The 12,686-nt window shown below is 43.0% G+C and overlaps 6 protein-coding genes across 9 annotated transcripts; 3 read left to right on the forward strand and 3 right to left on the reverse strand.

The window, feature by feature from the left end:
- The first annotated feature begins 10 nt into the window (after positions 1 to 10).
- On the forward strand, positions 11 to 2,649 carry LOC138131978 (zinc finger protein 436-like). Of its 2 annotated transcripts, none has more exons than XM_069049283.1 (7): positions 11 to 237; positions 291 to 663; positions 713 to 966; positions 1,014 to 1,312; positions 1,359 to 1,489; positions 1,625 to 1,876; positions 2,212 to 2,649. In XM_069049283.1, the coding sequence occupies exons 1-7, from the start codon at positions 91 to 93 to the stop codon at positions 2,379 to 2,381; spliced, it is 1,626 nt and encodes a 541-aa protein (XP_068905384.1). In that variant the 5' UTR covers positions 11 to 90; the 3' UTR covers positions 2,382 to 2,649. The 2 variants fall into 2 exon arrangements, with proteins under 2 accessions (XP_068905384.1, XP_068905385.1); XM_069049284.1 differs by having other exon boundaries at positions 722 to 966.
- LOC138131988 (NADH dehydrogenase [ubiquinone] 1 alpha subcomplex assembly factor 3) lies at positions 2,632 to 3,455 on the forward strand. 2 transcript variants are annotated; one of them, XM_069049296.1, is made up of 4 exons: positions 2,632 to 2,765; positions 2,816 to 2,939; positions 2,989 to 3,047; positions 3,099 to 3,455. In XM_069049296.1, exons 1-4 carry the CDS (start codon positions 2,713 to 2,715, stop codon positions 3,436 to 3,438), a joined length of 576 nt encoding a protein of 191 aa, XP_068905397.1. In that variant the 5' UTR covers positions 2,632 to 2,712; the 3' UTR covers positions 3,439 to 3,455. The 2 variants fall into 2 exon arrangements, with proteins under 2 accessions (XP_068905397.1, XP_068905396.1); XM_069049295.1 differs by having other exon boundaries at positions 2,654 to 2,765; positions 2,810 to 2,939.
- LOC138131983 (uncharacterized) lies at positions 3,447 to 5,232 on the reverse strand. Its single transcript, XM_069049289.1, has one exon. The coding sequence runs from the start codon at positions 4,754 to 4,756 to the stop codon at positions 3,506 to 3,508; it is 1,251 nt and encodes a 416-aa protein (XP_068905390.1). The 5' UTR covers positions 4,757 to 5,232; the 3' UTR covers positions 3,447 to 3,505.
- Positions 5,233 to 5,263: 31 nt separating this feature from the next.
- On the reverse strand, positions 5,264 to 7,518 carry LOC138131982 (putative protein MSS51 homolog, mitochondrial). Its single transcript, XM_069049288.1, has one exon. The coding sequence runs from the start codon at positions 6,526 to 6,528 to the stop codon at positions 5,278 to 5,280; it is 1,251 nt and encodes a 416-aa protein (XP_068905389.1). The 5' UTR covers positions 6,529 to 7,518; the 3' UTR covers positions 5,264 to 5,277.
- Positions 6,962 to 10,222, forward strand: Mpp6 (M-phase phosphoprotein 6). Its single transcript, XM_069046754.1, has 2 exons — positions 6,962 to 7,306; positions 10,085 to 10,222. The coding sequence occupies exons 1-2, from the start codon at positions 6,962 to 6,964 to the stop codon at positions 10,220 to 10,222; spliced, it is 483 nt and encodes a 160-aa protein (XP_068902855.1).
- A 167-nt stretch (positions 10,223 to 10,389) lies between these two features.
- Positions 10,390 to 12,666, reverse strand: GrlHz (Gustatory receptor-like Holozoa). Of its 2 annotated transcripts, none has more exons than XM_069049286.1 (6): positions 12,530 to 12,666; positions 12,360 to 12,442; positions 11,691 to 12,313; positions 11,464 to 11,644; positions 11,198 to 11,413; positions 10,390 to 11,147 (listed from the first exon to the last, which is right to left on the reverse strand). In XM_069049286.1, exons 2-6 carry the CDS (start codon positions 12,411 to 12,413, stop codon positions 10,899 to 10,901), a joined length of 1,323 nt encoding a protein of 440 aa, XP_068905387.1. In that variant the 5' UTR covers positions 12,414 to 12,442; positions 12,530 to 12,666; the 3' UTR covers positions 10,390 to 10,898. The 2 variants fall into 2 exon arrangements, with proteins under 2 accessions (XP_068905387.1, XP_068905388.1); XM_069049287.1 differs by having other exon boundaries at positions 12,360 to 12,463; positions 12,530 to 12,601.
- Between the last annotated feature and the right edge of the window lie 20 nt (positions 12,667 to 12,686).

The following is a 12,686-nucleotide window of genomic DNA, read 5'->3' on the forward strand; positions in this document are numbered from 1 at the left end:
CATTGCGTTACAATTTTGGCTTATGCGGTGTCAAACATGTCGACTGTCACAATAATAACCTAACCTGACAAACAAACGTAACGAAGAAAAATGTCTTTTGAGTCAATACATATAGAGAAAATATGTAGGACATGTCTTTCAGAAGAGGGTGACATGCGATCTGTATTCAGCATCGACGAGTCTATTGGCGAAACAATGCGTTTGTTTGAGATGCTCATGTCTTGTGCTGCTGTACAAGTAAAACAACAATGAACCCCCGCGACTGCACTTTTATCGAACATTCTTTTCAGGTACTGGAGAATGACGGATTACCCAACCAAGTCTGTCTACAATGTGTTCATTACATCACCCGAGCGTTCTCATTTAAGCAGTTATGCGAGAGATCAGACGCCACTCTACGACAGATTTTGGGGAAACCCATGCAGGCCACTTTCATGGAGTTAAAACCGTTACTGTCGACCGAGCCCCACGAACCCACATTCAGCGACGTGATAAACACCGTTACGCAAAATATCCACGCCGTCGCGGACGCCGTTCCTGAAGTACTGACCGGTAGTGGGGAACCTGTCCCTATAAACGACATACACGTCAACTCGTTCAAATCGGAAAATTCGCAAGATTTCAAGATGAAACTGGAATTTGTGGATAACGACGTCTTGGGCAGTGAGTAAAGAAGTGGTTAGTCTAAGTCGAATTAATCTCAATGTTCAAGTGGACCCAGATTCGTGCGGGAGCGACCTCGACCACAAAACAAACGATCAAAAGATGAAACGCGAGGCGAAGAAGCGGAAAGTTAAGGATGACACTGAGCAACCCATTTATCCATGCGAGGAGTGCACTCAGTGTTTCACGACGATGGTCGACCTGAAAGCCCACGCGAAGACGCACCCGAAAATGAGCAGACACATTTGTAAAATCTGCAATCAGGGGTTCGCGAGCGCCAGCACCCTCTGCAGGCACATGAAGGTGGCAAACTAACAATTGTAGTACAGTCGACTAATTGGGGGTTGCAGGTGCACGACGGGGCGAAAAGACACTTGTGTAGCGAGTGCGGTAAAGGTTTTGCAAGATCTGACGATCTGACGAGACACATACGAACTCACACCGGCGAAAAGCCTTTCCCGTGCAAGTTGTGCGGAAAGTCCTTCGCACAGTCGTTCCGCTTGTTGGAACACATGAGGGCGCACGCCAACGAAAAAAGCTTCATCTGTTCAGTTTGCGGGAAAGCCTTCTCGCGCTACACCAGCCTCGCCGCCCACAACAAGACCCACAGCGGCATCAAGAGCCACGCGTGCGGCGTCTGCGGCAAGCGGTGAGCTTACGGTTTGACGCAACACGAAATGACACTACCCTTCCAGGTTATGTGGATCGGGTTCGCTTGCGATGCACATGAAGACCCACACAGGTGTCAAAGACCACATATGTCCATATTGCGGTAAAGGCTTCACCACCCCCAGTAACCTGATCATCCACAAACGAACCCACACGGGTCAGTCGCCGCCAACAAAGTTGGAATGAAGTAGACGCTCCAGCTTCGTTGCCGTTGATAACGAAGTTGGAATGACGTTGTCGCGTCAACTTCATTCAAACTGTCTGGGACCCGGGTGAAAAACTAACATTTCAGGTGAGCGACCTTACGTCTGCAACGAATGCGGAAAGGGCTTTCCCGACCCGTCGAGACTGACAGTTCACGCCCGGTCGCACAGCGGCGAAAAACCCTACGTGTGTAGCGACTGCGGCCGTGGCTGCGTCAGTTCGTCGCAACTGAAGAAACACAGGCGAATCCACACCGGCGAAAAACCATACCAGTGCAATTTATGCCCTAAGGCCTTCCCCCGGAGCGAGGATCTCCGAATTCACATAAAAACGCACACAGGTGATTCAAAACGGACAGGTTGGGCCACCCAAAACAAAAGAGGCGTGTTATGTGCATCTCATTGTCGGCAGTCAGTTTTTCGTGATCTATTATGAATGCTGTTTCTTTTGACCGCTTTTTGTCGAGAACTATTACTCGAAGTCCAAGAATAAAACTCTATTGTCAAACAAAAATCAGGCGCCAAATGGTAGGTTTTTTGATACCGCTTGTCCTTTAAACTAGCGAAATGGCCATATTACATCTCGCCCTTTGCAAATTAATTGGCGTCACGCTTGTTTCGTTTTCGGTGTCCCACCCGGTATAATTGTTTCGATTTTTATCCCTTTCCGTTACAGGTGATCGAAACCACATCTGTAGCATTTGTATGAAAGGATTCTACCAAGCTTCCACTCTAAAAGTGCATCTCAGAATACACACCGGAGAAAAGCCATACGCTTGCAATATTTGCAATAAAGCCTTCTCACAAACAGGGCCTCTGTCGACCCACATGAAAACACACTCATAGTATTAGACAGCATATTTTTAAAAGAACGGTCTCCGATTCCAGTTAACGTTACTTAATTTTGTGATTTCATTGTCATTTTAAAAATTTAACATCACTTTTGTTGTAGCGCGTTGTAAATATTGAAGTACGTTAGATTTTTATTTTAAAAGTTATATATTTAAGTTCCCCACAAACTGTTAAATATAGACATGCGTTGGTCCTCTGTTGGCAAAACGTCTATTCTTTTTTAATGTATTGCCTAAAATGAATAAAATTTGTATTATATTTTTTCGGACATTTATTTCTATCAAGGCCGCCTCTGTCGAACGTACGTAACCTCACTTTTTGTAAAATGTTGAGACACGCAATAAATGTAATAAATTCGACGAAAACTCACATCAACAGGTCGATACGAACATCTAAACTCGCAACTTAATTAACAGTTGTAGTTTTAGGCGATTTTTACATGTAGGTCAGAGGTTAAATTCGCCGGGAGCTTACGACGCCGAAGGAAAGACAACCGTACATATTCTAAACAACGAAGCCGAGTTAGGCTTGATGGTCAACGGCTTTAGTCAAGTAAATCGGTGAATACTGTGATGCAACAATTTAATTGATATTTTTTTAGGTAGGTTTTAGATTAAATAATGACATAACAGTGTTAGGTTCAATGATAATATTTCCAAGGTAGTCTTGTGATAAGTCTAAGTGGGAACAAGTACAATAAAAATATTGCAGGTCGGTTCTGTCATGGAACGTTGGCGACTATACAGAAATCACAGAGGAGTCTCTCAGTTTATTAACGATTTTAGAGCCCAAATTAGATCTAGTCGTATTAGGAATAGGAGACCCTCCCAAAAACTTGAAAGTCTACCAAGACCTTTTACCCTTTTCCCGCAAACACAAACTGACTTTCGAAATTCTCCCCACTGAGCAGGCTTGCGCCACATTCAATTTTCTCAGTTCTGAGGGTAGACACGTGGCTGGTGCCTTAATACCGCCAGAAACGATCACCCCAACTGGCGACGACCTACTCCAGACTAAATTAAGATACCAGAATTTGTACGAAACTGAATAAACAAAGAATCGAGTAAATGACGAGTTTTATTGAAAAAGTACACATTAAAACGGACAAAAAACATTGATTACGTCGTTTGGCGTTTGGTAATGATGGTCGCAAAATTGTGTTGGTAGACGACCGCGCCTTCGGTTTCGGACGAGCTGTACCTGCAAGGTCTCAAGCTGCGGTAGGGATTGACCCCGGGCGGGACGTAAAAGGTGATGTGATTGAAATTGTATTGGGACATGTTGGTCTGCAAGTCGGATTCGGTGTAAGCCGTCAGCAAAAGGGGAGTTCCCTTGAAGCGGAGCAACTTGAGCACGCTGTCCCTCCACCGGTTGTTATCGTCGCTGAACTCGTTGAGAGCGTTGTCGAATCCCACCACCAGGTCCGGACGCGGAATCAGCTGAACGGTCTTGTGGTAGACCCCTTCCATCATTATGAAGGTCCCCACGAACTTCTTTTTCGTGCATTCGTCGCACATCATGTTCAGCGAGAACTTTTGCTCGCCCTTGATGTCGGCACTGATCATGTAAATTTTGGCCATTTTCAAGTTGACAATCCAGTGGGACAAGAACTCTAGAAGGGGCAGCCAAGACTTGTAGTCCTCGCGTCTGGGCCCTACGACGTGGATAACCAGTTTGGTGTTTTTCCCTTGACGGTTCGCTATGAACTCCGACTTTTCCAAAGCGTGGACCACATTAACGATAGGGCAGAAGTACTCTGACAACAGAACGAGACTGATATCATCTTTCGTTTTGTCGAATTTGGCGAATTCCATCATGTCCAGCACCGCCTCCATGTTCTCAGGCAGGACTTTCACTTCGCGGTTTATCGTAAAATGGACCCAATCGTACTCTTTGTCGGTGTTGAAACAGTGCTGGTTGATTTTCAAGCACAACTTCAGTTTTGTGCAGTACTTCTCGTGAGTCTCGCTGTGCGCTTTTCGATGCTCTTCAGAGCAGTAAGTCACGCTCGAGCAGTTGTCGCAGATGATGGACACTTCGCTGGTGTAACAGTGGGCACAGAGCTTGGGGAACATCCACATGTGGTGTTCGAAAAGTTGCAACTCTCTTGTAAGCTCGCACTGCCACACCAGCCCGTTCAGGTGCTTGAAATGCTGCAAATCGTTCGCGTTTGAACCAGGTGGAAGCACGATGAATCTGCTGTTTCTGGACATCACTTCGCAAAGGGTGCGGTGGTTGGGCCAGTCTTGGGCCTGGTGCTCTCGAGAGCAGTAGTGGAGGATCTTGCACTTGTTGCATTTTTTCAAATCTGGACTAGGTTGTTTGCAAATGTGACACAACGAAAAGTAGTAGAATTGTACTTTGCTCATTTCGCTGCGCTATAAGACACTCTGTTAAAAACTTTTGAAACAACTATCTCACAAAACATAGTAGTCGGGGTAAAAAACTGAATGTGGGTAAAAAACAAGGTTTCGCGGTTGCCACAGATACCAACCTGACATCGTTAACGACACTAGAAAAATTTCGATCAATTGTCAGAGCAACTAAAAAAAATTGTATATTTTTTGGCAACATATCCGTTTTGGTAGGAAATGGGCTCGCTCTTCGGTGCAAGCGGCCAAAATCGCACGGTCTTCCCTAGTACCGAGCAATTTTGGAATACTCTTTTTCCAAGTGTCTTTCTCACTGTCGGTAAAGTCGTGGAGGCGCTATTTGGAACCCCAAATATGTTACAAACAATAAAACATAGTTGGAGCAAAAATGAATTGTGGGTGAAAAACAATTTCACGCAGTTGTCACAACTGCCAATCTGTCAACACAAATGATACTAGAAAAATTTAAACAAACTGTCAATATGTATAAATAAAACACTTGGAAGTAAACTTATGGTCTATTTTTTGGTAATAACAGCAACATATCCGCTTTGGTAGAAGATGGGCTCGCTCCCTTCCTCCCAATTCCTGTTGGGTCGCAGGCTCGAGTAGGGATTCCTCCGCGGCTTGACAAGGTAATTGACGCGCGACTCTTGGAACCGTGCCAAGTCCCCGTTCAGTTCTTTTTCGGTGTAAGCGGTGAGAATCGCGGGGATTCCCTTGGTACCGATCAATTTCGGAATGCTCTTTTTCCAAGTGTCCTTTTCGTTGTCGATAAACTCGTGGAGGCCGCTGTTGAAGGCGACCACCAAGTCGGGTCGCGCGATAAGATCGACTTGGTCGTGGTAGAGGCCTCTGATTCTTATGATCGTCCCCGCAAAATTTTTGGCGCGGCATTCTTGACACCTCAGATTAATACCGACGGCTTGGGTCTCTTTGATTTCAGGTCCAATCAAAATAATCTTCATCGCTTTGAGATTAATTATCCAGTGGGAGAGAAATTCGATGACTAGGACCCACGAGATTTGGTCTTCTGTACGATCAGAGCCTACAATGTGCACACAGAAGCTGGCTTTCTTGGCGCGACGTCCATTCAAGAATCCCGATTTTCCCAACGCGTACAACATGTTGACCGCGGGGGCGAAATACTCAGTCATCACGATGTAGTCCACGTGTCTCTTGGTGAAATTTGCAGGATTTGTGAACCCCATCAGTTTTATAACTTCCTCGAGCGAGTCTGGTAGTGATTTTACCTCTTTAGGTAATTTGAAATTCAGCCAGTCTACCAAAATCTGTTCGTCGTTCAAAGTCTGCTGGATCAGTATGCACAACTTTAGACTGGGACACACATCTTCGTGACTCCCTCTGTGAGAATTTTGGTGTTCCTCTGAACAGTAGGCCACACTGAGACACTTTTGGCACACGATTTCTGCCTCCCTGGAAAAGCAAACTGAACACACTTTGGGAAACATCCACATCTGCTGCTCCACGGTATCGAGCTCTCTTCCTATTTCATAGCGCCACAAAAGTGACGAGGTGTACTTAAAATTATTGAAATCATCGGCGGAACAGTTGGACGGAAACACGCGAATTGTGTTTGTTTTAGCGATCGCTTTGCAAATGGTTTTGTGTTTGGGCCAATCCTTCGCTTGGTGCCGTCGAGAACAATAATACGGAACTTTGCAATTGCTGCATTTTTTTAAATCGGGAGAAGCGATTTTACATACGTGACACAGGGCAAAATAATAGAAATTCATGTTGTCGTTCATTTTGGAGAAAATCGTCAACAACTGCACTAAATAACAACAATGGAAGACCTCACGTTAAACAACAACAAACCAAGACAAATGAAGCGCCTTTATGTCAGTACCAACCGAGAAGATGGGGGACACCACGTGAGGGTCGACAATAATATGGAATTGGCGTACAACAGCGATTATTTGGTAAAATGTGTGTAAATGTGGTGAAAGATTGTGAACACTATGATGATTATTTTATCGTTATCGTTTTGATAGATTTCGTAATGTTGATATAATTACCTTTGTGACCAACCTGACGGAATGAATACACTAAATTGATGAACAGGGTGCGTGACAGCTGATAAATGTCAAATGTGTTGTCGCTAAACTTCACAAGCACGTGGTTTTTAAATTTGAATAAGAATTAACACGCAAGAGTCTGTGTACGCCAATTCTGTGAGCCATGGAGGACGTGAAGTCGATACAGTTGTCTAAGAGCATCCTCGACATGAAATTTATGAAGAAAACCAAAGAGAGAGTGGAAAAAGAAAAGGAAGATGCTGAAGGAAAAGCGATGTATTTCAACGAAATCACGAACGAGATGCGACAAAGCGGTAACATAGTCTTCAGCGAGACGAGCATATTCACCTGTAAAAATTTAATTGAGGGGCGTTTGTCATTTGGCGGTATGAATCCAGAAATAGAGAAATTGATGGCAAATGACTACGATAAGAAGAAGCAAGATGTTGAAAAACGCAAAGAAACAGACATTAGCGATGTGCAAATGGCCAAAGAATACACCACTGTGGTCAGCACGTTATCCAACAAGTTCGCGAAAAAGAGGAACAAAAATAAAAAAACTTTTTTAAAGCCATCTGAAGATTTTTAGCACTATTATCAAGAGATTTGTTTTGTAAATAGTAGATGTTAGTATTTGACCCTGGCGTGAAGTCAAGTGTAATTCAACATTGATAAATTTGTACTGAATGTGATTTTTTTATGTAAATAAATTCCCATGGCCCATTTGATTATCGATTAGTTATATTTAAGTTTGCAGAAAAAGTGTGCGGCGCATGCAGATCACTCGAGACTTTCATGACTCTGAGAGGTACTAAGTAACGTCAAGCGACACGCTCTAATTTGTAAAGTCTAAAAAATCACTCTACTAAGCGATGCTTCTTATCTCGTAAAAGTAATAATTAATCAACGCTGCAACATACGAGTTCTTGGATGTTTTAGCGGTTACAATTTCACCTCTAAATAATTGAGTTTATCGAGAAATGCATCATTTTTTCACTCGCGAATTTCGTGATAAAAACGCAGAGCAACACAATGTCAATTAGTCCCTTTTGACGTTGATTTTACACAGTTGTGTTACTTTTTTCGCATTGTTTGGGCGATTTATCGCTGCAGAAAATACGATTTTTCAATTTTAGCGCCTTGTCAGCACCTCCATTTCCTGTTTTCCCCCTCCGCGTTTACTCTATCTATTCTCTACATTCCATCGTCCATTTCCTTCTTAGCGGCGCTTATCAATCTGTGCGTGTGCGAATTGGTAAGTCAAATAAACTTTTTTTTTTCTAAATAAATATCAACAAGACCGGTCGAATATAAAGTCCACGTTTTCTCCGAGCTCGTTTAGTCGTTTACAATTTTTACGGTACGAGTCTAGTATACAAGCACAACATTGACGTAAAGCGAACTTTTTCAAATTGTTATTGAGGTTATATAAGTTTCTAAATTTAAATAAATTACTCTCAGCTAAGAGCAAGGTTTCGACGAGTGCACATTCACATTTAGAAAGACAACCGGTAGATAAGGTACGAAGGCCGCGACATTGCCAGAAAATCCACTTTTTTTTTAAGTAAAATTGTGTTAATCCGGGGTTTACTTCCAGGGTTGGGCCATCTGAGATGAAATTGACACAGGCCACCTACTACGCCCTTCGCCTCAGTTTTATACAGGTAAGAAATAAGATATGAAAATGTTTGATAAAAAGTGGAAAGGTACTATTGGTGCTGAGCACCAAGGCCCCCTTAGTGGAAAAGCACCTTTGAAATGATTAACACAATGAAAATATCAGTCCAGGTGGCAGGACTTGTAGCATTCTAAATTACTTGTTCTGAAGAGCAAATAATTGTTGACCTTGAACTTAAATTCATAGCAGAATGTTAGAAGAAATTAGAGCATTTATTAATCTTTGAGATGTGGAGGACATTGTCAAGCAGCTCCAAACGTGTTTGTTTTCGACGTTTCCCTAATTATTTGTTGGCTAAGAAAAATCGCTAATGAAAATTTTTATTTATCTCAAAAAAAATCGTGTCTTGACCTTTGTCATTTAGTCAAATGAAAATAGTACTTGGCACTCTTCAAAGTATTTTTTTTTTCACATCTGAAGTGCATAGTTGAGGCCACAGGTCTGAAGCCAAGAAAACGAACATAAACGTAATGGTGGGTGTCAAATTTTTATTATTTTTCTAAACTAAAATAGTTTCAAATTTATTCCCCAGATTTAGGCCCCAAAATTTCCAAAATAGTTATCGTTGAGGAAAAACTTCAGTACATCGTAAATGTGTTCGTAGAAACGTTATCAAAAACCATTATTTTTATTTCTGGTATAATTTTGGAATCAATAAATAAACATTTACGTCATTTTTGACAACATAAACCATTGTATCAATACAGTCTATTAATGTCGATTGAAACGGCCTTTGGCTGTAACTCGTGTAAACAGATAAAACATCGAGTACGTTTTCACTCGCCTGAATTTTTTTCAGTGCGATTTGCAGAAGTTGAGGTCATTTCCACTTTTGTTGTGTAACGACAGTTAGGTTGAGACATCGGCCTCATTTCATTCGAAAAAAAATCGCAACAATCAAAAATAGAACATACTATTTTTCGAGCCAAACTTTTTGCAAAGCGTTGAGCAACGTGTTTAGCCCAAAAAAATTGATAAGATAGGAGATAGGATCAAGCGTTGTGTAACACCTACCTGCTATAAAGATTATTGAGGTTTTACTATTCAAAGAATGAAAATTAATAAACAGCAAATATTTGTGATCGGTCTCTAATCGCTTAAGTCATATACTGAGTAAGTTGGTTGTAGTTTGGAATTGCCCAAAGTACATCTGGAGTTCAAGTAAACGTTGTGATAAGATTTTACGCCGTCAAAGCGTGAACAATCAATTGTTCGCCTAGTCGTGAAGAAACATCGCTGACACGGACTTGACCTATCCTGTCTATTTTAAGTTAGCTTAATTAAAATTGTCCAAAGTTGTCACCAGTAACTTATCTACGCGGTCCCCAACTATTCGATCGTTATTTACACTTCGACGCAATCCGCAAAGCGAACTTTGCAACTATTTATGAGGCAAATCCAGTAAACAGTTTTTATTAAATGCGGAAAACAAGTCTCAAGTCTCGTGCCAGAACAGTAAAGCGCAGTTGTTCGAGACAAAATAAAATTCGGTGTGTTTGTAACGTTTTAATCGGCGAATTACATAAATCTTATCGGTAGACAATTGTTGTGTGTTTTCTCTGATCGGCGTTGTGCAAGGGGGGTTAACGAACATGGTTGTTGTTTCAGAATGTTCCAGCGCCGCGCCGCCCCGTCGAGAAGATAGCGACTCCTGCCGCCTTTTTCTTGGCATCTCTGGGCGTCGGACTTTCTTCCTACAGCGTGACACAAATGTTGGCCACATCTAAACGACGTTCCAATGCGTGAGCTCGCTCCAGATGATTTGGAATAGTTGCTAGCTTTTTTTTTCAAATCCATAATGTGTAAATGTAAGATGATACCTATCCTTAACTATAAACGATACCACTACAAATTTATCTTCACCATAAACTTGCCAGTCGCAGTCGATTAGGTCTTCGCGAAATAAATTGGTGTTTTGTTTTTTTTTTTTACTTTTTTACGTTCGATTTTTAATAAGACTGCCGTTTACCTGTTCCATGTTAAATCGAGATTGTCTCGTAGATTATTGATATTAGTCGACGAATGTTTAACGAGGCTGAAGAACTGCATGCCAAAGCTGAGCCTCATCTATCTTCCTTCCTAGCGCAATCTCAATCTTAGACTCTTAATTGTTGTAAAATAGTTATGATTGTAGTAGCGATTAAATTTTGTCTGGAAGAAAATCCCAGTAAATATGTCAGTTTGTTAATTGGTTGGTTTCTTTAAAGTCCACATCCAAGCGGATTTTACCAGTGTTGCACAATTTCGCTAGTTTGTAGTAAATGTTTGTGCAAATATCAAAAATACGCCGAATTGTACAATGTGCAAATGTTGACAAATTAGCATCTCGTTCTGTTACTGCGCCTCGCCTAGTGGAACATTCCTCAAAGAAACAAATAAGTAAAATGGCGATTTATTCATTTGAAATAAATAAACTGATAGCTCAGTTGTCATTAAAGTAGTGACATTGCCCCAAAACCAGCATACACAGCGCTCCAAACATAAACACTAAACACAGATACTTTCCCGTTATTGGAATACAAAACAACTTGGCCTTCAACTTTAGACTCGCCGTGTACAACAATATGGAGTCGAGATCGTTGCGAGGGGTGGCTTGGTGGACAAACGGTCTCGTCCTGACTTCCTGACCGGTGTTGCGCAAACTCTCGCACTCGTTGGACAACCTCGAAGCCTGCAACACTCCAACTAGTACAAAAGAGTGACGGCGCAAGTCCAAGAAACCTGTATGAAAGGAGCCACCGCGACTATAGACCACAACGCAACGTTCAAAACGCTGATCCCCACGATCGGAACGGTCTGCTTGTCCACGCTGTCGTAGTTGAAGAACCACAAGACGCCAGAAGTGACGCAAGACATGTTGACGAATGTGAAAATGCAGACAGAGGGCGCCACTTCGTCGTTAATAAATCCGAGCATTTTCTTAAAAGTTTCGATGTACTGAAATTTGCGAGTGAAGAATCAACCAGAAAGGGGTCTCGGCGCGTTACCCTGATCCACTCCAGGGGTTGGACGGGGTTTTGTAAGAGTTTGGTTTGCAGAAATTGCAAGTACGTGGTGAGGAGTTGCGTCTGGAGGCAGTAGTTGGAGATGACGGTGGCTTGGACGACGTCGTGCCAGAGCGTGCACACCACCAGGAGGATCTTGAGACCGGTGGTGACCCCCGGCGGACTAGAATTTGAAGTAGAGCGCGGTACAGTTGTATCGAGTGACTCACGCGTGCTCCATCCACTTGAAAACTATCGGTCCGTTGGTCACCATGAAGATCACCGCGACCAGCGAGAGCGCCATCCAGATGGCGGTCAGCGCCACGAAGAACCACAACGTCCTGACAAGTTTCTTTTGGCTGGATTGGCCGTTGGAGGTGTTGGTGGAGGAGAGAAACACCCTCTCCATCAGCACGGGTAGCTGATCGTCGTCCGAGTTTCTGAAGACGGTGAGGGCGTGGAAGAAGGCGAGCAGGTGTAAAGCGCTGGGTATAATAAAAGAAAACAAAATCGACGCGTGGCAGATTTGCTCGTAAATGTGAGTGATCTCCGTTTGCAACAAGTACGGGTTGCTCGCTTCTTTAAAGCAAAAGCCGCGGTCCCTCCGGAAGCACGCCATGTACTGGAGGACGTACCCCAGCAGCAGCAGCACGACCAGCTGGATGGTGTAGATGTAGTTGACGAACTGGAAGCAGAAGCACGGTTCCAGCTGGTTGGTTATGAGGGGTCTCAGGCCCACCACGCTCAAGAGGCGCAAGTAAGGGTTTAGGATTTTGTTTTTGCAGTAAATCAAGAGAGCGGTCACGCTCGATTGGGTGCTCTGCTCGGGCAGGGTGAAGTCGAAGATGTTCTCCTGAAAGTGATCCTGTACAAAGTCTAGGTGGACGAGCGATTCTTACCCGACTAGTGGACTGCAAGAAGCAGGGAGGAGTTCTGATGCCGCTCTCCGCCATCTTTTGGGCATCCTGCTTTATCTTAGAATCTGCGAACGAAACTCCGATTACTTTGCGAGATGTCGATGCCATTTTAACAAAAGGGGTGTGTAAAAAATTTGGTAAAAACTACGTACCGGCAAAACATGCCTGTGGAAAAACTCGCCACCGCACGGAGTACGCTGTTTACACTTAATAATCACGAAAGTATTTAACCGGAGACTGATTGCAACCTCTTATCCCTGCGTGTTTTCTGTGATAACCTTTTTCGGTTATTAACACTATTACTTCACA

This window comes from Tenebrio molitor, chromosome 5, assembly GCF_963966145.1.
Source record: "Tenebrio molitor chromosome 5, icTenMoli1.1, whole genome shotgun sequence".
Classification (NCBI taxonomy): domain Eukaryota; kingdom Metazoa; phylum Arthropoda; class Insecta; order Coleoptera; family Tenebrionidae; genus Tenebrio; species Tenebrio molitor.

Bases quoted from the DNA above. Each gene is read 5' to 3' on its own strand.
- LOC138131978 (XM_069049283.1), top strand. From the start codon at position 91: ATGTCTTTTGAGTCAATACATATAGAGAAAATATGTAGGACATGTCTT. The intron at 238-290 runs GTAAAACAACAA...CATTCTTTTCAG, and splicing joins TGTCTTGTGCTGCTGTACAA to GTACTGGAGAATGACGGATT. The intron at 1,877-2,211 runs GTGATTCAAAAC...TTTCCGTTACAG, and splicing joins TCACATAAAAACGCACACAG to GTGATCGAAACCACATCTGT.
- LOC138131988 (XM_069049295.1), top strand. From the start codon at position 2,713: ATGTTGAGACACGCAATAAATGTAATAAATTCGACGAAAACTCACATC. The intron at 2,766-2,809 runs GTCGATACGAAC...TAACAGTTGTAG, and splicing joins ACGAAAACTCACATCAACAG to TTTTAGGCGATTTTTACATG. The intron at 2,940-2,988 runs GTAAATCGGTGA...ATATTTTTTTAG, and splicing joins TGGTCAACGGCTTTAGTCAA to GTAGGTTTTAGATTAAATAA.
- LOC138131983 (XM_069049289.1), bottom strand. From the start codon at position 4,756: ATGAGCAAAGTACAATTCTACTACTTTTCGTTGTGTCACATTTGCAAA.
- LOC138131982 (XM_069049288.1), bottom strand. From the start codon at position 6,528: ATGAACGACAACATGAATTTCTATTATTTTGCCCTGTGTCACGTATGT.
- Mpp6 (XM_069046754.1), top strand. From the start codon at position 6,962: ATGGAGGACGTGAAGTCGATACAGTTGTCTAAGAGCATCCTCGACATG. The intron at 7,307-10,084 runs GTCAGCACGTTA...TTGTTGTTTCAG, and splicing joins CCAAAGAATACACCACTGTG to AATGTTCCAGCGCCGCGCCG.
- GrlHz (XM_069049286.1), bottom strand. From the start codon at position 12,413: ATGGCGGAGAGCGGCATCAGAACTCCTCCCTGCTTCTTGCAGTCCACT. The intron at 11,645-11,690 runs GTGAGTCACTCG...TTCAAATTCTAG, and splicing joins TTCAAGTGGATGGAGCACGC to TCCGCCGGGGGTCACCACCG. The intron at 11,414-11,463 runs GTAACGCGCCGA...CGCAAATTTCAG, and splicing joins AACCCCTGGAGTGGATCAGG to TACATCGAAACTTTTAAGAA.